Raw genomic sequence first — 27,790 nt, forward strand, 5'->3', positions numbered from 1 at the left:
GCTCGTGGCGGCTGCGGAGCCGCGGGGGTGGGCGGGAGCCGGCGGCGATGGAGCACTGACCGGGAAGGTACCGGTGGGGGGGGCGCGGGCAGGGCGCGACACGCGGCGCGGGTGACTCAGCCCGGGGGGGAAGGGGCAGTGTGGGCTGAGCTGGCGACGCCCGCGGGCTCCTGCGAGTCCCCCGGCCGGTTTCATCAGCCCGGTACCGCCTCCCCAGCAACCGAGCAGCGCCGGGGAAGGGGGGAGGCACCGCGACCTCCGCGTCCGCCTGGCCCCACTGCTTGGGGTCAGTGGGGGCCGCAACCTGTCGGGCTCCGTCGGTCCCGCCCGGCGGGAGCCGCGAAAAAAAATCTGTGTTTTTCTCTGTTAATTGTAGTCTGCGGTGCGGTTCTGTCCGCAGGAGCTGCCGCCTCGGTGGCTGTCCATCCGCTGTGGTTCCGGTGGGGGAAGGAAGAAATCGTAGGACCTCCCCCCACCTCCATGTTTCGCTGGTCCCGGCGTGGTCGGAGCGGTGGTTCCCCGCCGTGGCTGGGAGCGCCGGGTCCATCCCCACGGCCGGGACTGCACTGGAGGGGTTCAAGCAGAGCCCGGCGGCTGCTCCGCGGAGCTGGATGTGGGGGGCTGTGAATTGCCAGCCGCCCGCCCCGGCTGCGCTGCGGAGCCGTGTTGGCTCTTCCCAGCCACAGGAGACCGGGCTCTCTGGCTGAATCTGGGGCGGGGGTAAGGAGGTCTTACTCCCTACGGGGAATTCTTGCCAGTAGGATTGGGCCTAAAACTAAGACCTARTGTCACTTCCAGAATGAAAAACTTTTCTAGTCCAATTGAAAAGTTGTCGAAGTAGCAATAGTTACACAGCTGTTGGCTTTAACCACGTGTTGGGTTAGTGTGGAGGGTCTAGCGCTAAAGAGTCTGTAAATATGACCATGGTTTGCAGCAAGCAAAACCGCAAAAAAGATWGTAAAAGATAAATTTTAATGCCTTTGTTTTATTAGAGAGAAAACTTGAGAAAATTCAAATGAGGCATGCCACTGACTTCCCCTGTGCTGCCACGGTCTTGTAAATACTTAAAATGACTGCTGCAAATGAAGTTTAATTGCTGATTGTTCCCGTGGTTAGCATCTGTAGTTAAAATGCTCCGAATGCTTTCATTATTGGGGTATATTTGGAACAAAGTTACACACTTTGACCACGTTTGTGTTGTGAATTGGGTAGTCTTCCCCACCTGAAGTGGGATGTGGGTGTTTTTTTCTCCTATTTTCCACTACTACTAGCAAATGCAGTTTTAAGTATTTAGTATGGGAAAGGGAATAAACTATTCTGATGAGACATACCTGTATGACTTTGCTCAGGAACTGCATCCTCCTAATTACTGTAAGATGAGTTTGTAACCCAACATGGTGTACTGCTTAACAAAAAATAATCTCTAAGTAAATAAAACAATACTTTTTGTTCAGCTGCATATTAACTATTAATGTTATCAATTTTTTTAATAAATAAAACTTGCTTTAATTACATGCTTGATGTTATAGGTAAGTGCATCTTGCAATGGATTTTGTGAATTATTAGTATTGAAATCACAATTTAGTTTCGCTTTTGAAGCGTAACTGGCTGGTTAAAAAGATTCATGGTAGAAAAACTACCTGCTAAACTAAAACCAGGAGGCATGAAAAGCTGTTTTATTAGCTTTCTCAAGAGGTTCATTCATATATATTATCTCTTTAATTATCTTTTAGAGTTGGTTAGTCAAGATGAAACTGACAAAAGGCTATACAGTAGAAGTTAAAATTTTAAAGACACTCATGAGGTATTTATAAAATTAGTAGAACTGATTTGCATTGCTGTTAGCAATAACAAGTGAAGAGAATATATGTTTGAATCACCTTATTTTTAATAGCAAAATCATCCAGGTATAAATCATCTGCCTAAAAGACAGTAATGTACTGATTTAGCAGGTAAATATGCAAAAAAAGCATCTCTGTATATTAAATAGTTCTGTTACTCTGGACCAGACCCTAATCAAAAGATTCTATTAAAAAAATCATTTTCTCTGGGGCATTTTACCTTTTTTATTCTGGCTCTTCTGGATGTTGATTATGGGGAAAACAGTCTGGGAACTGGGGATGGGAGAAGACTCAGCATAGCAAGTTTAATCCCTAAAGATTCTGCCCCTGGTGTTGAGGGGGAATCATTCTGTGACTAAGGCAGGCTGTGAGGTTTCTTTTGCCACGAGTCATTGCTTTGTTCCAGACTTTCTGGTTTCTGTACTGCCAAAACCTGTGGGTTTTTTTTTTTTTGTATGAACTCAGTTTTATTTAATAAATTGCTTTTCATTATGCACTTTGGCATAGGATATTCTGTCTTGAGTTTCATAGAAAAGTCTGTTACTACATTGAATTTTGGGCTCTTCTTTTCAGTTCTGCTTGCCATCACTTGTCATTGTGCCACCTTTTTTACCGTGGGGGAGGGTGAACAGTAGAATGTGCAGGAGACACGCAATACTAAGAAATTAGAAGTTCTACCTATGGGTATGTAGGCAGCTTCAAACCACAGCTCCTTTGTATTTCGTCTCTTCCTCTTGTCTCTTCCTTTCCTCAACCTCCTCCATATTTAAGTAACAAGGCCTGATTTCAGGCCTAATTAACTATGTTACCTTGTGGGGGGAGGTGGGGCAGAGATCTGAAAGATAGATGGATTTTTTGTCCTCTCTTGTTATTTAACAGCATCCTAGTATTTGACAAAGRTTTTTTTTTWAATTTTCTGTGTTTTACTAGAGCCTTGCAGAGCAGCCTATAGAAGCAAGCCATCTTTAGAACATTCATCTAGATCACTTGTTAATTTTGCACTGTATTTTCTAAATAGAAGTCATTGCTAGCAAATCAGCACCCATCAGTAGGAACAGAAGACTTTTGTGAACAACTCAGTATGGTGTATTTTATGGTTAATTTCTATGACACTTGTATGTGCTTGCTTTAGAAGAAAGACTTTGTCCCCACCACAGGAAATATTTGTGGGTTTATGAAGCTTCTTAACTATATTAGAGTTAAGATGACTTTTTTTCCCCAGTTAAGGTTGTGGTGGGGGAAAAAAAAAACCAGTGGTCTGTCATTTAAGAAGTAGATTTATGCTAAAACTTCTGCGTGCTTGAAATTTGAATTTAAGCCTTTCAGTTGAATACTACACATCATGCCATCTTTCTGTTAACTGAGCTCTCTTTTCAAGAGAATTGAAATATATGAAGACCTGAAAAATTCCTTATTCAGTAAGAAATAAAGTACTGCAAAAAGTTGATTAAAGGACTTAGAATTCTGGTATCCATATTGGAAGTATGTTGCATTCATGTTTAATTGGAGTACACTGTTTGAGGTTTGTGGGCCAACTTGTGTGATTGTTGCTGTCCTTGTTCTGCTGAGCAAATAAAATTTCTCTTTATTTGCAGATGATCGTATTTTCTCCTCTAGGAGAAGTGGGCAAAGCAGTTAGGAGCAGGAAACAACGAATATAGCAATAGAGATGGATGAGCAAGCCCTTTTAGGGCTAAACCCAAATGCTGATGCAGACTTCAGACAAAGAGTATGTAACTTCTCTCTCTAATAACTGGAGGTGGTATTGCAGGGCAAAAATCTCATGTTTTCATGGGCTGGGGGGCTTGGTGGGTTTTTTTTTGTGAGCCAATGCTTAGGGTTTGTGGTGGCAAGTACAAAACAAAGTCATATTGTAAACATGTAAGCTGAGGGTCATGTGTTATCAATTCTGTTACACTTCAATTCAGTAGAATTAATTTTTCTGGACTCTGTTTTTTTCAATTCTTGGTACTTGTTGCTCAGCTCCTTACATAGGTTTTTGCAGAATGAAAATCAGCCCAGAAAACAATTTGCTTGAAATTGGCCTTTTGATTCTTAGATGTGTTTTTGAATTATAATTTTAATGGATTACCTAGCTTCAGTGTTTTTTTTTTTTAAATGAAATATATGTTTAACTGTAGTGAAGCTTGTATTATTGTCAAGTAGGTTAAGAAAGCAGTCATGGTATGTGGGTAACATTTACTGCATAAGAGATGCTCCTATGAAAAAATGTTTTTATTTATATAACTATTTATTGAGCACTTAACTCTGCTTACTGATTACCATGTTGATTTAACTGTCTACAAGATAACTGCTAGTAAAATCTTTCAGTAATGAGGTTGTCAATACCATGGATTTATGTTCATAAAACAAATCCTGGAATATTTAAGACAGTTACAAATTTGGTTTGATTTGCTAAGCAGCCTGTTAAATATATTGGTTCTTGGTATTTGTCCTTTTTAAAAGGATGGATATAGCTAATATTTTAAGATCTGTTAATAGAATACCACTAAAATTGGAAGCTTTTGACTATGCAGTCAGCCCAGTTTTGAAATATTTTGTAGCAGAAGGGGACTTACCTTTTCCACTACCATGTAAGATGTAACCTAAGGGAAGTATCAAACCATTTCTAGTAAAACTATTAAAGAAAATCACTAGTATTAACTACAGTAAATTAATTCTTATTTTAGAACTTATTTCTGAATAATGAGTTTGGGAGATGACTGGTGAATGGAAACCTTCCTGAACTAATGCAAAAAACAACCCCTAAAAACATCCAGCAGCCAAAACTCCCACTTGAAATACACACATTCACAGATTTGAAATAATGTTAATCTAATACCTGTTTCTAAACTTGCTTTRCTGTTGTGTATTACAAGCCATATAGAGTCTTAAAGCGATTAAATCAAATTAATTGTTGTCAAAAGCTGTTTAGATGTCCTGATAAGCAAATTAATTACCTAAAATTTGGTAGAGGTTTTCTCAAATCCCATAGTTGTTAAGGTGGTCAGAGTTTGACTGTTTCTTGAGCTTGGGGTGTTGAATACAGGCAAAGTGGTGCAACAAAAATAATGAGTAGTTTTCAGTGAAAAATCCAAGTCACCTGTTTAGAATTTGTGGGAGGAATTTTAACTTGGATATTAATTTCCACCTAAATGGAAGGGCCCTGAGCAAGCTGCTCTAGTCAGCTGTCTCTCTGGAGGTTCTGTGTAACTTAACACTTCTGATTCTATGACTTCTGTATTCAAGTAACAAAAGTCTTTGTATTGAATATGAAGTGGAAATGGATACCTATGATATTAGCATTTGAAAAAAAAAAACATTTGGTGTTAAGGTAGTTAGGGAGCCACTTGTATGTATCCAAATAATGTTGGTTTTTTGAAGGAGAGTTGTTTAAATATGAGGGCCGGTGTGAATGAGATGTCTTGCTGTGTGCTTTGTTCTTTTTTAAATGAAACATACCTTGATTTTTGCAGGCACTAGCCTACTTTGAGCAGCTCAAGATATCTCAGGATGCTTGGCAAGTCTGCGCAGAAGCATTAGCTCAGAGTATATACAGGTAATGTAACTAATAATTTCTTATTTTCATTAGTCCTATGTGTGGGTCTGATTTAGCCTTGCAGCATAGTAGGCAAACTAAATTGTTGACAGTTAATATGGTCTTCCTACTATTTTTGGTATCATAGTTGATCCATGGCCTCTGTATAATGCCTTTCAAGGAAGAACAATGTATAAATTAAACTCCATATTAATCTAGTAGCCTAAAGACTGCTGCTTTTTGAAATCCAGGGGGGAAAAAGTGCTGAAAATTGCCCATTGTGGGACTATAGACTTTATATGCAGTAAACTCAGGAGTAGTTCCTCGCCCTTGTTCTATGGAGTAGGCTATTCTACTTTTCAAGATGCAAAGAGTGTGTAATTACCACTACTTTTGCACATAGTTTTGTATTTACATCAAACAGACTACGTTGTCACTGTTACACGGAGTAATTCAGTTTGGACAGAAATTGAGAGGTGCATTATCTCCTGAATAACAGCAGTAATTTATAGTGGATGCTTCTTTGTAAATGATTTATCAAAATTACTGACTCCAGCAGAATGTGCAATAATTAAAACCACATAAGATTAGAAATTATAATCTTTAAAAGATACATTATGATTGTTGCAAGTTTTAGATAAAAAGATGAAAAAGTGGTGTAGATAACAGAGCATGTGGAATGTATGTTCTTAATCTATACCTCAGTTTGTCTTTACCTTTGATTTTTAAGATGCAGTGTACAACTTGCACTCAGTGTAGTTGTAGGTGTTGAACACACTGTTGAAGCCTGACAGATTTTTATAGGGGCAGGATACAATAGGTACTGTAGTTTTGTTTGTTCAATACTGAAATCAAACCATAACAAATACCTGGCTATAGAAAAAAAGACTAGTATCAAACATAAATATTAGTTTAACAATTGCTCATTTCTACCAGATTAACAGCTCAAGTATTTGTCATTTTTGCTTTGAGGTAACAGCTGCAGCATGTTTTGCATTTTTTTCTGGTGCCAAATCTAGTGATTATAATATTTGAGGAATATTTTTCTTCTCCAAAAAGTGTACTGTATTGCTTCCAATAACATAATTTTCTTTTCTAGTGATGATCACATCAAGTTCTTCTGCTTTCAAGTCCTGGAACATCAAATTAAGTTCAAGTGAGTAATTTTTCTTGACACCAGCCATTTACATCCATTTAATTTTCCCTTTTTATTCTGCCAACAAATACACTTAAATGGTATCTGTTGTCTAGTTGTGGTTGATGAGGTGTCTGTAGTCCAGTCCAGAGGGTTTCTTCTATTTCTTTACCCCTTTCTTGGAGATGTTTTGAGCAGCAAAGTCTCAGTCTCATACCTGTGTATGGCCCAAAGCAGACCCAGTTAGCAAGGACTGGTTGAAACTTAGTTACTCCTATCTGAAGATTCAAGCCTCGTTCTGTACTGTCACTGACTCCTGACAGCTGTGTTCAGTACAGAGTCCTGGACTTCAGACACAGCCCTATGTATTCAATTACCAAGGCAGAAATGTTAAGAGAAAGTAGTCTTTTCACTGAGYGGTGTTTTCCTAGAACCATAATTTGAGGGGGAAATGCTTTTAAATAATATAAATTTCATTGCACAGAACTTTCTTTTTTTCTCACCTTGGGTTTCTTTGGTCTGGAATTGAACATCATGGAATCTTGGGATATGATTGTGACTGCTTGTGATACACTGAACATGGGGGTCAGGTTTAGACAGGAGTAAGGTGTGACTGATTTTTACAGTTAGGTATGAATATAAATGTTAAAGACTTTTATTTACCTAATTTTAACTTCCTGTCCACTTTCCGCTGCTTGTTTCATTCCTGTCACCTGCTTTCTGCAGTATATTTTCTCTTGTTTTTCCTGCTGCTTGTTCAGTGGGTTGCTTTTTTCTTCTCTTTAATGAATAGTTGGCTGTGACGGGAACGCTGGAGTCACATTCAGCAGTTATTCCTATTAAGGACTCTACAGACATGTAGCTAACCGTCTTTGCAATATGAGTATCTCAGCCTCACTAGTCCTAGTAGAGGTATGGGCAGTATTTGAGGTGGGCTGTATATAATGCCAAAATTTGATAAGACTATATGTATGACATAAAGCAGAATTACTTCCTTGTTTTTTTTACATATGTCTGATAATAAATGTAGTGTAGGTCAGATCAGGGAAGGACTTCCTTGTACTCACTAGTGACAGTCTTCAATGTGTAATAAACAAGTTCAAGCATATTACAGATGTCTCTTCCTCCCTGTCCCTGATAGAGCAGCCTTCCTGCAACATTTCAAGCTTCCCCACCCATACAGGATGCAGTAATGCCTCAAAATGTGATGCATTACTGTGGATAAAATGCTTTTCATTATTTTTGCCTTTGAGTCAAAATTTTAACATGCAAATAGCTTTGTAAATTGCTGTTCTAGGAACCTGTTCTTTATCTTAATGTGGAGCATTATATGCCATATAAAAGTGTTTTTCTTTACTGAGTGTTGATGCTTTTCATGAAGCAGAGTTGTATTTTGACCTCAAGATTTTTTGTTTCAGGTACTCTGAACTTACTGAAGTCCAGCAGCAGCTAATTAGGGAAACACTCATAACATGGCTGCAAGCACAGGTAAGTATATCCTTCACAGCAGTCTTGCATTTTAGGCTTTTAGGCTAACATAGAGCATTGAGTGTGGACTAAATGTTTAAAATGTCATTTGAGTTTAAAGATGGCTTCCTGAAGATACATGGTTAGATCTGATGGTTAAAGGTTTATGAGAAATTCTTTAAATCAAGTGTTGTAAAGAAGTCCCTGCCTGAACTTATTACTAAATATATAATTCTTGCATCACATCATGATTGTGGTTTAATCAATGGTGTGTGAAATAAGGTGTATTAAAAGCTCCCCGTCAGAGTGGTATGATACGGTTTCCTGATGTTGCTGAGTGTCTGGAGGAGGAGCAGTAATTTTATTTCTAAGACCCTTCTGAGTGAACTCCTGTCTACGTAGAATGCTGGCAGATATTTACCACTGCTCTGTTAGTAGCATGGCAGAGTATGGACTGCTCTTTCTTGTGGAATTAGTTAGTTACTGTAGCCGAACTTGTGGTGTCAGCCCCACCCAGGAGTTTGCAGTCAGCAGAACCAATAACCGGGTTTGTACAAGTCTTTGCCTATACCTGCCATTATGTAGTTGTCATTCCACTTCTGCACTGAAGAGTAACATAGTTGACATGTAGAACACTTAACACTAGGAATGGAATATAATACAATTTAAAAAAGAACGGATCATTGTGAAGTGGATTAAATGGCATTTCTCTTTGTGGCAAACTGTTCCATTTAGGCGTTTATAAAAGGGAGAGAGGAGGAGATTGGTAGTGACAGTTCTTTTTTTTTCCCCATAGATTTGGGAACTTCCTTTACTATTCTTAGTGCTAATATCTATCATAGGCACAGATTAGCTACAAGAGGACTGTTACTTGTTTTCTGAAAGTTCTTGTTTATGCCTTTCACCAAACTGACAAATGACCTTTTTGTCTTTGGGTAGTACACTTAGTGTATTGGCACTGAAAGGCTTAGGACTGTATCACTCACAGAGAACATTTTCCCTTTTGCATGACAATGTTGCCAAATTTTCTTCAAATTCCTTGGAAATTTAAGGGGTTATTCATTGGTCTCAGCAAGGAAGAGAAGTGCATTAATTACTATAGAGAGATCAACAACCCATAACATTATTTAATTTAGTAAGAATATACCAATAAAATGTCTTGTTTCTGCCAGATGCTGAATCCCCAGCCTGAGAAGACTTTTATTCGCAACAAAGCAGCACAAGTCTTTGCGTTGCTTTTTGTTACTGAGTATCTCACAAAATGGCCCAAGTTTTTTTTTGACATTCTGTCAGTAGTTGACCTCAATCCACGAGGTGTGGATATGTACCTCAGAATCCTGATGGCTGTTGATGCCGAGCTGGTGGACCGAGATGTTGTTCATACATCAGAGGCAAGTTATTATTTTGCATTAACACTTGTTTTAAATTTCTAAGAAGTTCTCTTACTTTAATTAGAGCAGAAGGTTTTTAGATATGCTTTTTTTCCTTTTCAGCTCTGCCTTAAGAGACACTAGGTGGCTTAAATCCAAAAGCCATATGTTGCTTAATGCTTCTTTTGATACCATACTTTTCAACTAATTTCTTTTTGTTTGAACAAAAATATATTGGCAAATGAAAATTAATTGACTGAATTTGCCAACCTTATCCTATGCTGACTCCTTTTTAAATTTTGATTTTTTCTAGTGCATATTTTAAGGAGTCCTAACATCAGAAGTCCATTTAATGATGTAGAGAACTTCTCCTCTTTTTCTGCCTTTTTTTTTTTTCAGTGTTTGGACATTGTGGTTAATAAAAAAAAAAAGGAAAACCTAGGAAATTTTGGTTTTATTTGTTGGAAAGGGAAGAAGCATTCTCTTTGGGTTTCTGATTTGAGTTATTTATCTTGCTATGGCAGGTGATGTCTGGCATTGGATACAAAAATGCTGTGATTTGACAAGATGCTAATCTGTGACAGGACTGATTTATCCTCTTTCTGTATTGGTAGGAGGCTCGTAGGAACACCTTATTAAAAGATACTATGAGGGAACAGTGCATTCCAAGTTTGGTGGAATCGTGGTACCAAATCTTACAAAACTATCAATATAATAACTCAGAGTTGACGTGCCAGTGCCTTGAAGTAGTTGGAGCTTATGTATCCTGGATAGATTTGAGCCTGATAGCCAATGAAAGGTAAGAGGGTCTTGATGGAAAATGTTTGCAAAACTAACCTTGGCAGTCTGTTGACTGTATATCTATRAAATAGAATTAAAAATCATCTTTGATGGACTTTATACATATGTAATTTTTAGGGTTTGGGGAATTTTAGGAGAATGATTGTTTTTGTAAACCAAGCTGATATAATGGCCAAACTAACACTACTCAGTTTGCTGTATTCTCTTTAAAATGTAAAAATTCTATATAAAATGCTGAGGTTTTTTTCAGTACAATAGATGTTAACACTGTTTTATGAAAAGAAATCATTGTAAATATGTACACACATAATATAAAGCTTCTATACAATATTAATTTGTACATATAAAGCTTATCTTTTGTATTTTCTCTGAAGGTTTATAAATATGCTGCTAGGTCACATGTCTGTGGAAGTTCTCCGGGAAGAAGCCTGTGATTGTTTGTTTGAAATTGTAAATAAGGGAATGGACCCTATTGATAAAACAAAATTGGTTGAGTCTTTGTGTCAAGTATTGCAGTCTGCTGGCCTCTTCAGTATTGATCAGGTTTGTGCGCTGATTTTCAATAGGAATGAGTCATAGATTTCCAACAGCTCTTAAGTGAGCAGATACACAGGAAATTGCAAAACAGTCCACACATTTGCGGGAAGTACTTGAGCTTCTGCATCACGGGTGAACACTTCTTACAGTTTTCTGATACTTAAATTTAAGAGCTTGTTAATAATGTTCATTATTAATTTGAACACACTGTCTTTCAGTCTAGAAGCAAGGTATTATGTAACTCCTTTGTCCCTCTCCTAAAGCATGTTGTGCTTACTGTTAATACTGCTTCTGTGTTTCCTTGTCTTGAATCTTCTCTCCTGAATGATTCTATAATAGGTATTTTAGCCAAGATAGCTGATTCAGTGTCTCACTCTAAAAAAATCCATGCCTAATTAGGTAGGGGAAGGAGCTTTCTTAAGGACACGTATGCTATTTTGTATGTGTGCACCATCAAACATGAGGCTTGAAATGCTTATCTATAAGCTGGAAAAGTATACCTACTAACTAAACAGACATTCCCTGGCAGTTGCAGTGTTTAAGGAACACCTGTTTGCTACCTGCAGTGGTGAAAGAGCAGCCAGTCCTTATGAAGCTGTAGTTCTTAGATTGCATGACTATTAACTTTTAATTTTGAAGCCTTTGTTACATTTGTATTCCTACTATTAAAAAAATCTTACTTCAGTCTTTCTTAAGTAGCCTTGTTATTTGTACAGTTATGGCAGGTACCAAAGCATCTCTTCGAGGTGGCTGCTCTATTTCTTGATTTTGATCAATGTATTTCTGCAACAGCAAGCCAGAAGTATTTAATATTAACACACTCTTGCAGACAGTACTGAAAGGTAGTTGTCAGTATTTCTGAAGTGAGCTACAGCTGTTAATTCTTTGAAGCTTTCCCATAAAATGATTTTCATCTTATATAACCCAGAATTTGTTGTTGGCATGTACTGCTGCTTTTATTTTGAACCTGCTTCTTGCTTTAAAGAGAGAAACAAACAAATCTGAAGAGATGAAGCAAGCTACTGTTGTGTAATGGAGGACAGCTAAATCTGGCATTGCTTTAACTTTTTTCTCTCTCCATTCCTGGGGAAAAATGAATCAGACAATTGTTCTTTCCACCTAGAAGACAAGTGTTGGTTTAATTCTACATACTAGACATGGGTAGTACAGTCTGTAATCTCACATTATTTAAACATAGGCTCTGTTAGTATTTTTAATCAGGTGTCTTTTTTTGCAGGAAGATGATGTGGATTTTCTGGCCCGATTTTCTAAGCTGGTCAATGGGATGGGGCAAGCATTAATAGCTAGTTGGACTAAACTGATAAAAAATGGTGATATGAAGAGTGCTCAAGACACTCTGCAGGCTATTGAAGCAAAAGTGGCCCTAATGTTGCAACTTCTAATTCATGAAGATGATGACATCTCTTCTAATATCATTGGCTTTTGTTACGACTACCTTCACATCCTGAAACAAGTAAATATGTCTGCCCTCAATTTAACACTAATTCTAACATGAATTGTTTTTTTGATTTTTGTTCTTTTTTTGTGTGTGTGTGAATGTCTCATACTGTGTACTAACTGATATGTAAAAAAAAGGTTTTTTTGACTAATTAGCATTCAGTATCTTTAATGACTGTGGTTATGCTATTTCTGTAGTGCTGTTTAAGTGATCTGAAGGAGTTTAGTGAAATCTTATGGTTAGGGGAAAGATTGCAGATCATCAGGCTGCAATTTTGCAGCTCTTTGCATTAAAAGAGCAAATCTTCTCCTATTAGACAGTAATAAAGGAGTTAGAATACAAAAAAATAACACTTGAATTTTATTTTACAGCTTTCTGCACTTTCAGACCAGCAAAAAGCTAATGTAGAGGTAAGTTGTGTTTTTTTTTTTTATTAACTACAGATTCTATAGTTCAAGGACATGTTGGATCATAGTTTTTCATTCTGCTGAAACAATTCATGTTTCATTTATATACCTCAATGTGTGTGTGACAATAATTAAAAGTGAAGACTTAAAAGTAAGGACAGTGTGTTCCACCTTTTGCTAAGTAACTACAGTTGTTTCTTTAAATAGTAAACCTATATTGGACTGTGTATGAATATGAAAGCTGTTTTAGAGCTGGTCTTCTCAAACAGCCCTTAAGCATATGTTGGCAAGCTCCTCTACAGGCTGTACTGTTCACCAAAAATTCTTACATCAACATGTAAGACTTCTTGAACTTTATAAAAATAAAAAACTTCTTGAAGTTTTTTATTTTTATTAAAATTTGCTCTAATTCCAAAGGATTGGAAGAAGTCTTGGAAGGGTTGTCAAAAATACTACCCTTGATAATATAAATTAATCTGACTTAGAAAGCAACAATTGAGAGGTAACAATTGTAATTGTGAGTCGTTATATGTTAAATGTTACATCAAATGTAAATTTGAGCTTAATGTACGTTTTAGATAAATGGAAGTTTATATATAAAACATGAAGTTTAAAAGTGAGTTTTATGTCCAGTTTTGGAGGTAGTAAACTTACTTGGATTTTTCAGCCCAGTCCTTTTATTTCTTTTCTCTGTGACTGTTCTACACTAACGTGGATGTATTGATTTGGATGTTGAACTGGTTAGATTGGTGCAGTTATTTCGTAAGTTCATGCAGTTAACAGCTGTGCTTCCTTTTCCTTTACAAAGAAAACTGAATTCTGTACCTGTTCTAACATGAAAAATTTAATTTGGGTAACGGCAGTGTAGACTATCTTGATCTCCTTTTGTCTAATGTCTGTTTAAATTGGATTAGGTAACGCAATAAGAGAACTTTTGACAAGAACACTGAATCTTTTTATTTTTGTTACTGTCTTCTGTTCTTACAACTAGATCTAGCAATGTTACTACTGCAGTACACTCAAGACACTGAAAGTTTGAAAGTATATTGTTCTGAAATATGTTTGTATATTCATACTGTTCTGAAATACGTTGTTTTGCTTAAGTTGCTTTCATACTGCAGATTTTTGTGTTGCAATTATTTGTTACTTTTACCAAGCACGTCTTGAATATTTGTGTTAAATTGAGAAGCAATCATATTTTTTTTTTCTTTCATCCAACTCCTAATAAGAAAGTAATGGGAAATAGTCTAAATCTTATTGTTCTTTGTCTTAAGCTTTAAATTTTGTGCTCAGGAGCATTCCTTTAAAATTTTTCACTTTAAAGKTTATGCTTTCAAATTGTTCGTTATTTGAACAGGAAAAAAGGGGGTCTTGTTTCTTGTGCCTCTGAAGTTCCAGTTTTTTCTTATCAGCAGGATCACATTTTTAATTCTTAGAATGACAGATCATCCTAAACATTTTTTGCTACAAATGCATTGCATTCATGTTTTGCAATTATTTTAAGTCTTTAAAATCACTTCTTATAGAGAAGCATGGACTTCTCTTCATGTCCAAGTATCTATTTCTGCAAGATCACCAAGAATTTCACTTCAGTAACTTTGGTTTAATTCATCGATCCATTTTGGTGTTAAAGTATTCCAGGGTTTGCAATTAAAATGAAAAATAGTAATCATGATTCATTTGTCAAAATGTTTTTTGTTTCACTGTGTTTCATTCAGACTTGATTAGAATAAAGATCAAGCTTTGAGGTACAACAATGGAGTGGGGACTATTGGTATAATTCATCTGACAACTTGCTAGTGCAAGTTATGGACAAGGTATAGAGAGATCCTACCACTGAGTGACAAGGTGCAGCAAGGGCCCCCTTGCTTTCTAAACTCAGAGGGAAGTCTAAGTGCAGCTGGATCCAGTCCTTCCCCCCGACTTCGTCAACGATTTATATATAAAGGATTGTTAGATATAACTGAAGCTTTTGCAACTTTATTCTGCAGGATTATGCATAGCAACCCAAATATATTATATAAATAAATTATTTAATTGATGTTAATGGTAATGGTTAGACTAAGACTTGAAGTATTTACCATATGCAATGGATAGTAGTTATAAGTACTACAGTATAGTGCACTGTTTCGTGAAGCAGTGTTGAGACAGCAATATTGATGAGAGCAAAATAATTACTGAACAGAGATTTGATGTTACCCACACTAATGACTATGAACTATTAGAACAGTTACAGCTAAGATGACTTCTCCTCTCAAAATAGTATCTTGGGCAACCTGTTTAGTTTCCTCTGCCTAGTTCAGGCATCTTGACTGTTTTCAGTGTKAAATGAACAGCACAATTTACAAGCAGAAAATAAAGCTAGATTATACTGTCGGAGACTTAGAGCTCCAAAACATCTATGTTGCCTGTTTGGAATAGCATCTGTACATTGTTTGTGTATAATTCCTCTATTTTGATTTGGACTATTAACTTCTGCTAATCCTCTGAAAAGAATAGTTTGAAAGGGATTAAAAATACTTGTAAACTCATAACACTAACTTTAATGTTTTCTTTAGCATTTTAAAATATTGTTTCTTATAACTTGTCTGCTTCTGTGCTTACTATCTTGTTTTTATCTTAGGCAATCATGTTGGCTGTTATGAAGAAGCTGACATATGATGAAGAATACAATTTTGAAAATGAGGTATTGTGTTATAGTAATAAACAGACACATGCAGCTTAATTATATGTAGTAAAACTTGCTCACACTTTTAAAACCTGCATTTTTCATAGGCTAAAGGTTTAAACCTAGAAAGGAAGGGTCTATAGGCTGAGTTTTTTCCTATATGGAAAGCTTCTAGGTATGTCTGCATGGGACAAAACAACATAGTAAAGGTACATCCAAGCCAGTTCAGTTAACAATATTTCTGGCTATATCTGTACAAAGCTATTTCTAGGTAAATCCAGCTGGGCTGGTAAGTAAACACAGCTGTTGAGGTTCAGTGTTGAGTTGTTCAGTGCAAATTTGAATGTTTCTGCACATCATTTCTATCTTGCAAAAATACTTTGCAAGATACTATATAAATACTACAAATACTTGCAAAAATACACTATTGTGTAGTGGAACTCTCAAAAGAGATGCTGCTTGAGCTACTGAAGATGGTCAAACCTCTGCATAAATAAGCTAAAGGTGGCGTAAGGCCTTTGATTTCACTTTCCTTCCATGCTTAACGTCTCCCTCAGCCAGCAGTAATGATTGCGTATGTGAGACATACTTAATTTGCTCCAGGCTGTTCAGAGAGTTATAGTCTTAAAAGGGTTACCTCAAACTGTATCCAGTACAGCATAAATGTTATCAGTCCAATTTTAAAACTAATGTAGATGCTAAGAAAGAATGTCTTGGGGGAGTGAGTYAATTTTCAAGAATTGGGTCAAAATGGCTTTGCCAAGAGCATTTTCTCTCTTGTACTTTTGGCTAGTTTTCATTTTGGAAAGCCTTTTTAGTGTTTCTGGACTGAATGCAGTGGATGTCAACATATTAAAACCAGCCATAAGAGGAGCCTCCTGTTACAAGAGCACTGGATGAGCATTATTGAATTCTCTGAGTGTGCTATACTGGTTTTGTATGTACATGTTTTAGCTGTAATTGTCTAAAATCTTTGTGGATGAATTTAATCATGAAAATAAGGACTTCACTGATGTGAATGTTTTTTTGTAGGGTGAAGATGAAGCAATGTTTGTGGAATACAGAAAACAGTTGAAACTGTTGCTGGACAGACTTGCTCAGGTTTCACCAGAATTACTGTTGGCATCTGTCCGCAGAGTTTTTAACACTACGCTTCAGTAAGTTAGGGTTTATAACTTGTTTTGTATGATGCCTTTTTGGGGGTTGTTTCTTTTCCCTTTTGTAAACTCTCAGAGTCTGTAGTGAAATGTAAGTGTGATTAGCAAGGTGAAGCCAATTGACAGAATGAGCTCATTACAACTTAATGATAGATATGAGTTTGTATAATCTGTTAGCTCCTTAGAAAGAAAAAGCTTTCTTTTTGTACTGTAAATGGCAGCTTTTCTTTCCTAGAAGGGCTTTTTGATTTTTCTCACTTACCTACATGGCAATAGCTGTTTGGACAGGTGTTCATTTTGCCCATCTCCTAAGAGTTTCCTTGAAGTGTAAATACTAAGCATTACTCTTATCAGAAAAACATGGTTGGATGGGGGGGAAAAGTCCTAAGAAGTGAAGCATTTTTGTAAAAATAAAAAAAMCCCAGTAAATCAAATCCTGGAAACTGCATGCAAATAAACAAGCATTACTAGTTCCCTGGCTAAGATGACAGTTCTATGTATACAAATAGGAATCCAGTATAGTTGGTGGTTACCTTGTACCTTAACTGAGCCTCTTTTTTTGTGAAGCTGAATGGCATGTCCATGTGTCATAGAAGGTGGATCTAAAATGTGCTAAATAAGCTTCTGTAACTTATCATAAGAAATATATATGAGAAATCTGTAGCTTTCAAGCTACAACTGGCAAAAGAAAGTTGGTGGTGATTTGATGAGGAGGTAGTATTTTAATGGATAGAAGCATCCAGAATTACTCCCTGGGCCTTCCAGTGTTTTCCTTAGTTTAAATCTGTTTATGCTGTGCATCTGAAGAAGGCTCAAAAGAAAATAATTAACACGGTAGAACTGCAATAATTTCATAGGGCACTAAAGACTGACATGATCTTGATATTCTCTTTCTAGGAACTGGCAGACAACACGATTTATGGAAGTAGAAGTAGCAATAAGGCTGCTGTATATGTTGGCTGAAGCTCTTCCTGTATCTCATGGTGCTCACTTCTCTGGTGATGTTACTAAAGCCACGGCTTTACAAGACATGATGAGAACGGTAAGTGTGTCTTGAGAGCTGTTTAAAAATGCCAGTAAAAACTGGAATGTTTAATTTCAAATGGCTTTTCTTAATTACCAGCATGTCACTTAGATTGCAGTTAGGTTTTATATACAGCTAAAACACGTAAGTTTTTTAATATGTTAAAATTATATGTTTTTATTTGTAGCTGGTGACTTCTGGTGTTAGTGCCTATCAACACACATCAGTGACTCTGGAATTCTTTGAAACAGTGGTTAGATATGAAAAGTTCTTTGCTGTGGAACCTCAGCACATTCCAGCTGTACTAGTAAGTTTCATCTTACTTACATTTTTAAGTAGGTAAGACTAGGTAAGTTCTATAGACTTCAGAAATTTTCCCGCTCTCTGTGGGAAATCTCTATTCAGTAATTAAGGAAGCTGGGTTTCTTAACTTGTTGGATGATTAGATTTCCCCCCTGCCTTGTTTAGGGGTTCTAAGACTGAGTTACTTTATTGATTGCAGATGGCATTTTTAGATCACCGTGGTCTTCGTCATACAAGTCCGAAAGTACGAAGCCGAACAGCTTACCTCTTTTCCAGATTTGTCAAGTCTCTTAAGTGAGTAGATAAATGTATCCAAATGGCACTGAATTTACTATACACAGCACTTCTGTATGTCACAGTTGTCACTGAAACAGGCTGGGCTTTAGATGGACTACAGTGAAATAAAATATCAAAACAGTGTTCTTAGCAGGGTTGTTCTGTTGTTTAATACTAAGGTCAGTGGAAGCAATGGAAATATTTGTCACAGAACAAAGAAGTGGAATGCATATGCCTAATTTATTTCAATGAGATGTTAAAGCTGATCAAYGATATAAATGTCTGTTTTGCTTTTTCTTAGTAAGCAGAGCTGAGTGTGAAGGGATGTGCAGACTTCCAAGAGTAATTCTTCCCTGTCCCTAACTAAATTTTGAATAGTTTTGGAATTTATACTGATGAAATTTACTCAGTGTATTAGTCTTTTGAACAGTCCTGTCATGTTAGTCTTATTTTCACAGGCATATATTTAATTTAGAGACAGAAGAAGCTCAGAGATCAGAGGTGGCTCAGATTTCAGCACACTTCTATTTTTCAGCTGTTAATGAAAATACTTCACTTAGATGATGCATATTTTTAAAAAGCGAGGGAAAGAAAGAAATGTTTTTTCCTGCTCTGCCATGTATTTATTCAGCCTACCACTAGCACCATACCCATAAGTTAGATTTTTCTGTAGCAGTGCTTTGATGGAGAAGGTAGTTTTAGCATCTAACTTTACACCCTAAATAAAATATCTTGAAACCTGTAAAAAAGCATGTGCTTCTAAGAAGTGTTATGTACTTGTGTTTTACTTCAGTAAGCAAATGAATCCCTTTATTGAAGATGTTCTGAATAGAATACAAGACCTGATGGAACTTTCTCCTCCCGTGAGTATTTGCAGCAGGCTTTTGTAATGAGCACGGCTTGCACTTACTCATCAGTGTCCCTCAGTGCTTGCTGAATTGTAAGCTTAGCATGCTAACACTTATGCACAAATAATTATCCTGCTTTTTTGATATCAGAACACTTGCACAGCTTACTTTTATACCTAATTGTAATAATCTTGCTTATGTGGTTTTCTGGGACTACAGGGTAGAGATGGGTATATACAGAAGGCTATAAACTTTGAGAAGACAGCCTTGATAGAGGACACTTAGAGAATTATGCCTGTTATCTTCCATTTTAGGAAAATGGCTACCAGGCACTGTTAAGCAGTGATGATCAACTTTTCATTTATGAAACAGCTGGAGTCTTAATAGTTAACAGCGAATACTCTGCAGAAAGAAAACAGGTTCTCATGAGGAATTTGTTGACTCCGCTGATGGAGAAGTTCAAAGTATTGTTAGAAAAACTGATGATGGCACAAGATGAGGACAGACAGATGGCACTGGCTGACTGCCTCAATCATGCTGTTGGATTTGCCAGGTAGGTACAGCACAGTAACGCTGTGTGTATTTCTGGTTTGAGTAAAAGGGAAATACAATGGATTTACTGGGAGGAGGGACTAAGTTTTGTACTTTGTTGACCAAAAAATCCTCAGTGGTAGTAGAATTTCTTGCGATAGTGAGAAAAGAAGTCCCCTTAGAAGAGTCTGAAACAGTGGTTAGATCTGTATGCATGTAGATACAGAGAATATTGAGCAAGTTTATAATGAATCAGCATTTATTTCTTTGTTCAAAGAATTGTATGGAGCTTTCTAATCATATGTCATTGGTAAATTGTTAGAATTTAATTATTTAAAACTGCCAAAATGATGCCATTTGTTATCAAAATACTCTGTTCATTACTTTCACTGTCTGGCTCCCATTTCATGAAATGGGAGTACCTGGGTTGGAAAGCATTTGTTCTCAGTGTTGCTGCTGCCTCATTGTACTGAAACATGAGCTAATGTAAAACTTCATGTGTTGTTTTTACAGCCGAACTAGCAAGGCTTTCAGCAATAAGCAAACTGTAAAACAATGTGGATGCTCAGAGGTTTATCTGGACTGCTTACAAACATTTCTGCCAGCTCTCAGTTGTCCATTACAAAAGGAAGTTCTGAGAAGTGGTGTCCGCACTTTCCTTCACCGCATGATTATTTGCCTAGAGGAGGAAGTTCTTCCGTTCATTCCTTCTGCCTCTGAACACATGCTTAAAGATTGTGAAGCAAAAGATCTTCAAGAATTCATTCCTCTTATAAACCAAATAACAGCTAAGTTCAAGGTATGATATTGCATAAGCTTTTCAGTGTGAAAGTGTTGCTGAGAGATCCTCTTTTCTAGTCACAGAACCAGAAAAACAGGTATGTGTTAGAGCCCTCCACAAGAATTAATAAACTAGTGTATTTTGAAGCCTGCTATTGGGAAACATTGTCTTTGATCACAGTCATCCATTGCTGGACTCAGTGATTAAATGAATGATTTTTTTTTCTTTGATTAGTCATAGAATTTTATATTGTGTTTCATTTTTTGGATTTAGTATTTTAAAATATTGCTTGACATGCCCAAATCAATTTTTTTATTGACACAACTTAATGCCCTTCACTGAAGTTTTAAGCTAATGTTACAAAATACACAAGGTCTGAAGTGAATTTTCTCATTTCTTATAATGAGATTTCCAGGTGCTAGAGATACAGAAATATCAAATATGTGTATAGGGTGGAATATATATTTACGAAATCTCTGTTTGGTGGTGTTGCATAAAAATATGCACTGAGGCTTAATGTATTATTCAAAATAGGCTGACAAACGCTCAGGTTTGGAAATGGCAGACATGAGATGTACCAAGTAGCAGTAGAACTGTCACTTGATAATCTGGCAAAGCTCTTGAAATGTAACCTTTGAGAGCCTCCCAATTTCAAACAGTTCTAGTGTAAAGGCAGTGAAATAGATGAAGCTACTAACCTACTACCCATGTTCATTCCCTGGGGCTGCCACAAGAACATTGCACTGTTGTGAATCGTGTGGGAAATTCATTGCTGTGTGAAAAGGATGAGAATCCATTTAAGTAGGCTTAAATAAATTTTTCAGCAGAATACAAAGTTAAAATTGCTTCAAGTGAAGTGCATTTTGTAAGCAGTGGAACAGAGCTATAATCTATACCTATGTGAATGTAGCATGTGGAYCTGTGGAGTATCTAATATTCAGAACAGAGAGGGAATTTTGAAAAATCCAGTTTTTAAGAGACTAGGGGAAGACTTACAACTTTAGTCCTTTTAGCAAGTTACTAAAGTCAATCCAGGATAACAGTAGGTAATTTAAAATAGTATGTGAAGGATAAGGAAGGTAAAATAAAAAAGTCACAGGAGCAAGACTGGACAAATAGCATGTTCAGGTGTAATGTTTTAAGTTTATATGATACAGTATTATTTTTATCTTATTATAACATAGTAAAATAAAGATCTCAGCTTCTGTAGTCGTACCTTGAATACTTTAAAGGCATACTAAAGAGAAAATTAAAGATAAAAGTCTCGCTTAAGTATTAAGGAATAAGTATATGAGTTGCTTCTGTGGAATTCTAGGCTATGACTGAATAGCACACACCTTCAGTTTTTCAATTCATGATTTAGTACCCTTATATATATTTCTGACTAAAACTTGCTTGTAAGTGACAAGTTTATTCTGTAATGTCAGTAGGAAAACTTTTGCTTTAGTAATCCTTAAAAAAAAGTTCTACAAAAGCTGGCCTGTTGCCAGTTTTAACATTTTAGAGATGGTATTTCAGGAAATTTGAAATTTTGTGTCTGAACAGAAGGATGAAAAATCCTGAAAAACCTTTTCCTACTCAAAATGAGGCAAGATGGGACTGGGTATTTTGGTACAAAAGGCTTGAAATAGTGTGTAAGTCAAGATGTAGTAATGTTCACGGTGACTCTGATGCAATTTGCATTGTTGAAAGTAATTATTTGAAATTACTAAGGTTAAAAGTGAATCCAAGCTGAGAATTTTAACAAGCTTTCAAGTTTTAACTTGTAAATGTTCGATTTCTCTTTTTGAGCTGACACCCTCTTCTGCTCTTCAACAGACACAGGTTTCACCTTTTCTGCAACAGATGTTTATGCCACTACTTCATGCTATTTTTGAGGTATTGCTCCTTCCAGCAGAAGAAAATGACCAGTCTGCTGCTTTAGAAAAACAGATGTTACGGAGGAGTTACTTTGCTTTTCTGCAGACAGTAACTGGCAGTGGAATGAGTGAAGTCATAGCTAATCAAGGTAAGGGATTCAGTTTCTCAAAGGATAGTACTATGGTTGTTCCCACCTAGGTTTTATCTACTAAAATTATTAGCCTAGTTCCTGGCAAGTACTGTTAACTATGTTACAGTAGAATGGATTAAAGGGAATACTGTGTTCAACTTGCTTGATTCAAATTGCTTATTGTACAGGAATTTGGGGTTGTGAAATCCAGCTGTAGTAGGCATATTCTTCCTATTGATATTTTCAGCTTAATGAGATCACTGTGTCTGTTAGGACAAGTGTATCCATCTTCATGTATAATTGTATTTATCTGTTGATTTGGAGATCTTATATACCAGTGTGTAGCAGTGTTCAGACTGCTGGATAAGACCACTCACTGTTGCTACTATTCATTGTGTCCATTTTCAGAAGGACACATCAGTAAATCCTGTAAACTTTTATTACTATTGCCTGGTCTTGCTATCTATGATAGAAGGCATCACGTGACTTAGAATATAGGTAGTTACCAGGTTTTCCTCACCTTTACTGGCCAGTTAGTTTACTGGCGAATTAGTTCTTTTCACAGTGGGAATTTGAAGTCAGATATCTAGTTGCTTGATACTTTAAGTAATTGTTTCTGTTTGTATTCCATCAAAATGGCTAGGGACTTCAGAAGGTTTAAACTCATTCATCTGGTAAGTGGAGCTCAGAATTCCTTTCCCCTGTCCTAAATTTGTGGTAATACTGCTGGGAAAGGAAAAAGTAGCATTAAGAAGGGAGAGCTTTCTTGAAAGAGGCACTTGGCAGTTGCAATGGTCAAAGAAATCAAATAAAGGAATCAGACAAATAAGCATAGATACAGAACAGAAATTTTAAATGTGTGGAAAATCTCTTGCCATATATTGCAAGATAAGTAGTTCAGTGCTGCTGAATTTTAATTAACTTTACCAAGTTTAGGTAGGAGAAAATTTGTATTTGTAAACAGGTTGAAGTACCGCCCTCACCTTTATGTGTGTTAAAGGCCAGAAGAGCAATTTAAATCTCCAAACTTTAAAAAAAAAAATTATAACCTAAATAAGAGTTGTCTTGCATCGTAGGGGAAACTTCCCAAAAATATTTGAGATTTGTGCAAAAAAGAGCTATTTTGAAGTTGAAGCATGTCTTCCAGGTCAGTATTTMTATAAAACAGTGTAAGCGTACCAAAACATTTTAGGCTGCAATTTGAAGTGACAAGCTCATTTTAATATGTTTAAGGTGCAGAGAATGTGGAGCGTGTGTTGTTCACTGTAATTCAAGGAGCAGTGGATTACCCAGATCCTATTGCACAGAAGACTTGTTTTATTATTCTTTCTAAGTTGGTGGAGCTTTGGGGTAAGAATGTCTTTCCAGAATTCCTTTCCATCTGTGACTACCCATGAAGCAGTAATAGAACCTGAAATACTATTTTTCTTTCTAGGAGGTAAAGATGGACCAGTAGGTTTCGCAGACTTTGTCTACAAGCATATTGTTCCTGCATGTTTCTTAGCACCTTTGAAGCAAACATTTGACTTAGCAGATGCCCAGACAGTACTGGTATGTATTATGGATGGTCTTTTTGCATTCATTCTTGTGAGGCAGATTCAAGCTAACAAACCTACAATGGCAGTGTGGTATTAAAGAGTGTCATCTCAGAAATAAAATCCCTTAGGTTTGTGAGATTTTGTTTAAATATCTGTATGATTAATTGTTGAATATTGTGGTGGTGTATTCTGCAGTTTATCTAGGCTAAAAATCAATTGCAGATCTGAGTATTTAACATTGACCTGTATTACTTACTAACTGATGTTCACTGAAAGCGAACAGAGTTGGCTGTTCTTTAGTTCATTTTGGATTCAGCTGTGCAGATATTTTTCTGATTAGAGTAGAACAGAACCTGGAAGGTCAAGACATCACATTGTGTGAGGGCAAAATGAAAGGTTAATGGCATGAACTGGCCCTTGTTTTGGGCCTCATTTGGTTCTTTAGCATTGAATACTGAACCAATAGAGCAATGCAATCTAATGCTATGTATTACATTTCAGGCTTTATCGGAATGTGCAGTGACGTTAAAAACAATTCATCTCAAAAGGGTAAGCTTCATCATAATTCATAGGGAATAACTGTTGAAGGTTTCTTCGTGGTGGTTTTATCAATTTCTAAAAGTTAGATACTTCCTAGGATAAATTCCTACTGCAGTGTTATATAAAATAATAGGATGCTCATAATGCTGTGCAGGGATAGAGGATCCAGTAGTTGTACATTTTGATAAATTACTGCAAAATGTTGACTTGTCACTAAGGAGAAAAATCTGCTCACTTTATTGTTACTGTGTTTAATTGATCAGTCCACATTCTTTCACTTTCCAGTGTATAATTAAACTGATATAATAGAGCAAATAGTGATATACTGTAGAGCACTTCTGTGTGAAGAATGAAGGTATATTTTGATGTGTAGGAGGCTAGATGAAAAACATTTATGGAAAAAATTGGTTTTGTATTGTCTTATGCCTAAAATAGTGTAGTATATTCTATTTTTAATGGGAGATAAAATAATTTCTATGTTCATGTTAGGTTTTGTTACATCATTTAACTTAAAGTTTGTCTTTTCTGTCAAATGCAAGTAAAAGTCACAACTACAGAACACTTAAGAAATTATAAACTGATAGAAAAGAGATTGTGTGTTTTAACTGAGGAATCCTTTTCCCCCCAAAGCAAGGAATAGATAAAGCTGTAGGAAAAAAAACTTTGGTAAAGGAAGTAACTTGCTATTATGAATACTGTTTCTTTTAACATGTCATGGTTTAGGAACAATGTTCCCCAATTGAGTGTTCCCACTGCAACATTCCAAACCACCTGCTGCTTGCCTCACTCCCCCCTCCCATTCCATTCTTTCTCTGTGTCTGGGAGAGAGAGAGAATGGGCTGGAGAGGAGAATTGGAGGCACAAAAGGTGAAGATCATGGTTTGAGATAAGAACAATTTACTGGTAACAGCAGTGAAATAAGAGGCATAACAGCAGCAATATAAATAAAGAGGTACAAGAAAAGCAAACAATGTGAAAAAAGAGATATTCGCCACACAGCAAACTGATTATATTCGAACTATTGTCATGCTGCCCTGGAAAGGTGGTACAGAATTAGCACCCTCCTGGCTACTGCAAAAATTATCCCTGTCAGGGCCAGAACCAGGACAAACACTACTTCTACAAAGTGATCTGAAGTCTCCTCCCATGTGAATTGTATRCCATGTTCTAGTTCCATGATAACTTATGTGAATTAATAAAGTTGATTCACTTTCCATTGGTCGATCTATTGGATCACGTTTGTATTCTGCCACCATGTACAGTAATCCCTCCTGTGAAGAAAGTTATCTGATATAGGTAAAGAAAAGGAAAAAAAAAACCCAAAAAACTGAAGTGTTAATCAAAATGTTTACTCAGAGGTCTGGACATTCCATTTTATGAGTGCTTAGTTCACTGCAGATTACATAGTCAATGTTACAAGAGGAGAAATACTGTGTTCAGCTGCAGTTGGCTACTGAATTTTGCAATGGGGAGTAGTATGGTAAAGCAGTAGGCAGATACTAATGCTCAAATGTTTTATTTGTTCCAAGTGACAGATAGTTAATTATAAAKGCAGCTTTAATTTTCCTGACTTTTAGAGTTGACATATAACAAACTGGATCTTTTGTAATGGTTACTTCAGCAATTTGACTGCATTTTTTTTCTGTATAACAAAAGATACCAAATTGCACTAGAACCTTTAATGTCAAGATTGAGAAATCTTTTTATTTGCTAACAGCTGAAAATAACATAAGCATTTGAAAAGGATTACTTCTCCGTAAAATGGTCATGTAGACTACCGTAAAGTATAGGGCTATAATTTTCCATTTGTAAAAATATGCTTGAAGAAATTGTGTACTGCTTTTCTTTAGGGTCCTGAGTGCATTCAGTATCTTCAGCAAGAGTATTTGCCTTCTTTGCAAGTAGCTCCTGAGATAATCCAGGTAGGAATTACTAAAAGATTATTTGGAAAAGTCTTTAACAATCATAAAAGGTAAATGGGAAGAAATGGATATTTAGCAAGTTAACCTCCTGTCAATCCCACAGTAAAACTTACTCAATTAGGAGTAATTCATTTATCATAAGGAGTAAAGATACTGCAAGGGTACCTTGCAAAAAAAAAAAAAAAAAAGTCCAAGGCATATGACTGTCTAAGCAATCTTCCTACTTTAATGCAAGTTTTAACTTGAAGATATCCTTGTAGATGGTCCCATTTCTGTCTCGGCTGAAAGTGAATCAGATATCCTAGAATGCACTTGGACTGTCATAGCCTTTTGCAAGTTTTTACCCATAACATGCTTTTCTTTGGTTTTACATTAGGGAAAATACAAACTAAAATCAGTGGCTTTACATATGAATGTATCTTAGGTTGTCTTGTTTCATTTACTTTGTATTTCTTTGTTCTCTATTACAGGAATTCTGTCAAGCACTTCAGCAGCCTGATGCTAAAGTTTTTAAAAATTACTTAAAGGTATAAAGATTTTTTTTTTCTTTAAATAGGTTTGGTTCCATTTGAACTTTGCCATACAGTTCAGTCATAGTAGTGACTTGAAGTAAAATCAAAATATTGAATTATTTAGTAGTTTTTAGTTATTGGGAATGTCCAAGTAGTAAAAGCAGTTAATTGGAAAGAGAGAGCAAACAACAACAAACCTACATCTATAAAATTGTCACTTATTCTTAGCACCTTGCCATCTCACTTTGATGTTCTTGTGGCTTTTGTTTAATAGCTGAAAAATCAAAAATGTAATGCTGTAATTGTAGATAACATCAAAATGCATCATTTTTGAGTGAGTGTAATTGAATAGCAGAAATCACATCCCTAAACTTCATGTGTTAACCAGTATGTTAAACACAAAAATGAGCTCTGTCAAACTAATTCTCTTATACCTCAATTATTACATGTTTATTTCCTTCATTTTAATTTTTTAAAAATAATTTTTCACAGGTATTTTTCCAGCGAGCCAAGCCCTAAGGAAAGTACTGGAATCTCATATACCTGTTTCTATAATGCAGAACTCTGGTTGTTAATTTATAAAAACTCTAACTCTTGTGCCATTCAAACTGGTTTTGTTTTTAAGAAACATTGCTTTGTGCTCACATAAGTACGTACCTTAACCTTCTGCAGAAAAGAAATGCAAATTCCCCACCTGTTTCTCAGACATGAAGGTATGTGACAACATGAAAAATTATCTGTATACACAAACTTTTATTATGTATAGGATGATTAAGCTTACAATGTAACACATACAGCAATTAAATGACACTTATTTTTTAAATTAAATGAATTAAATGTAAAAATACCTTCAAACCATAGCAATGGTTATTAAAATGTGTACATTTTTGATACGGAGTAAAATGTTTTAATAAGACATAAAATTCATTTGTTCATGTATGGTGACATGAAAATAAAACAATCAAAGTCCTTCTTGTAGATAGTCATTTTATTGAAGTTGTCTTAATGATAAAATATATATATACCTCCTATAAAACAGATTGGTGTAATAAATGATTTCACTTCAAAGTAGCATCTGGTTCTATCTTTTTTTTTATAAAAACAATAAAATTTTATCCAGTGAAATGTGTAAGTCTCTCTGAATC

The 27,790-nt window shown here is 36.1% G+C and overlaps 1 protein-coding gene across 3 annotated transcripts; it reads left to right on the forward strand.

The window, feature by feature from the left end:
• Positions 1-27,744, forward strand: XPOT (exportin for tRNA). Of its 3 annotated transcripts, XM_057377053.1 has the most exons (26): positions 4-67; positions 2,415-2,525; positions 3,437-3,570; positions 5,318-5,400; positions 6,479-6,535; positions 7,933-8,002; positions 9,154-9,372; positions 9,966-10,150; positions 10,527-10,695; positions 11,927-12,163; positions 12,520-12,558; positions 15,179-15,241; positions 16,256-16,380; positions 17,278-17,422; positions 17,592-17,711; positions 17,907-18,001; positions 18,777-18,846; positions 19,146-19,384; positions 19,876-20,161; positions 21,962-22,151; positions 23,367-23,483; positions 23,569-23,684; positions 24,173-24,220; positions 26,062-26,133; positions 26,604-26,660; positions 27,138-27,744. In XM_057377053.1, the coding sequence occupies exons 3-26, from the start codon at positions 3,511-3,513 to the stop codon at positions 27,162-27,164; spliced, it is 2,889 nt and encodes a 962-aa protein (XP_057233036.1). In that variant the 5' UTR covers positions 4-67; positions 2,415-2,525; positions 3,437-3,510; the 3' UTR covers positions 27,165-27,744. The 3 variants fall into 3 exon arrangements, with proteins under 3 accessions (XP_057233027.1, XP_057233046.1, XP_057233036.1); XM_057377044.1 differs by lacking the exon at positions 2,415-2,525 and having other exon boundaries at positions 1-67; XM_057377063.1 differs by lacking the exons at positions 2,415-2,525; positions 23,367-23,483; positions 23,569-23,684; ... (2 more) ...; positions 26,604-26,660; positions 27,138-27,744 and adding an exon at positions 23,210-23,360 and having other exon boundaries at positions 1-67.
• The last annotated feature ends 46 nt before the right edge of the window (positions 27,745-27,790 follow it).

The sequence above is a fragment of the Malurus melanocephalus genome, unplaced genomic scaffold, assembly GCF_030028575.1.
Source record: "Malurus melanocephalus ecotype Western Australia unplaced genomic scaffold, MMel_1.1 scaffold_10, whole genome shotgun sequence".
NCBI lineage: Eukaryota > Metazoa > Chordata > Aves > Passeriformes > Maluridae > Malurus > Malurus melanocephalus.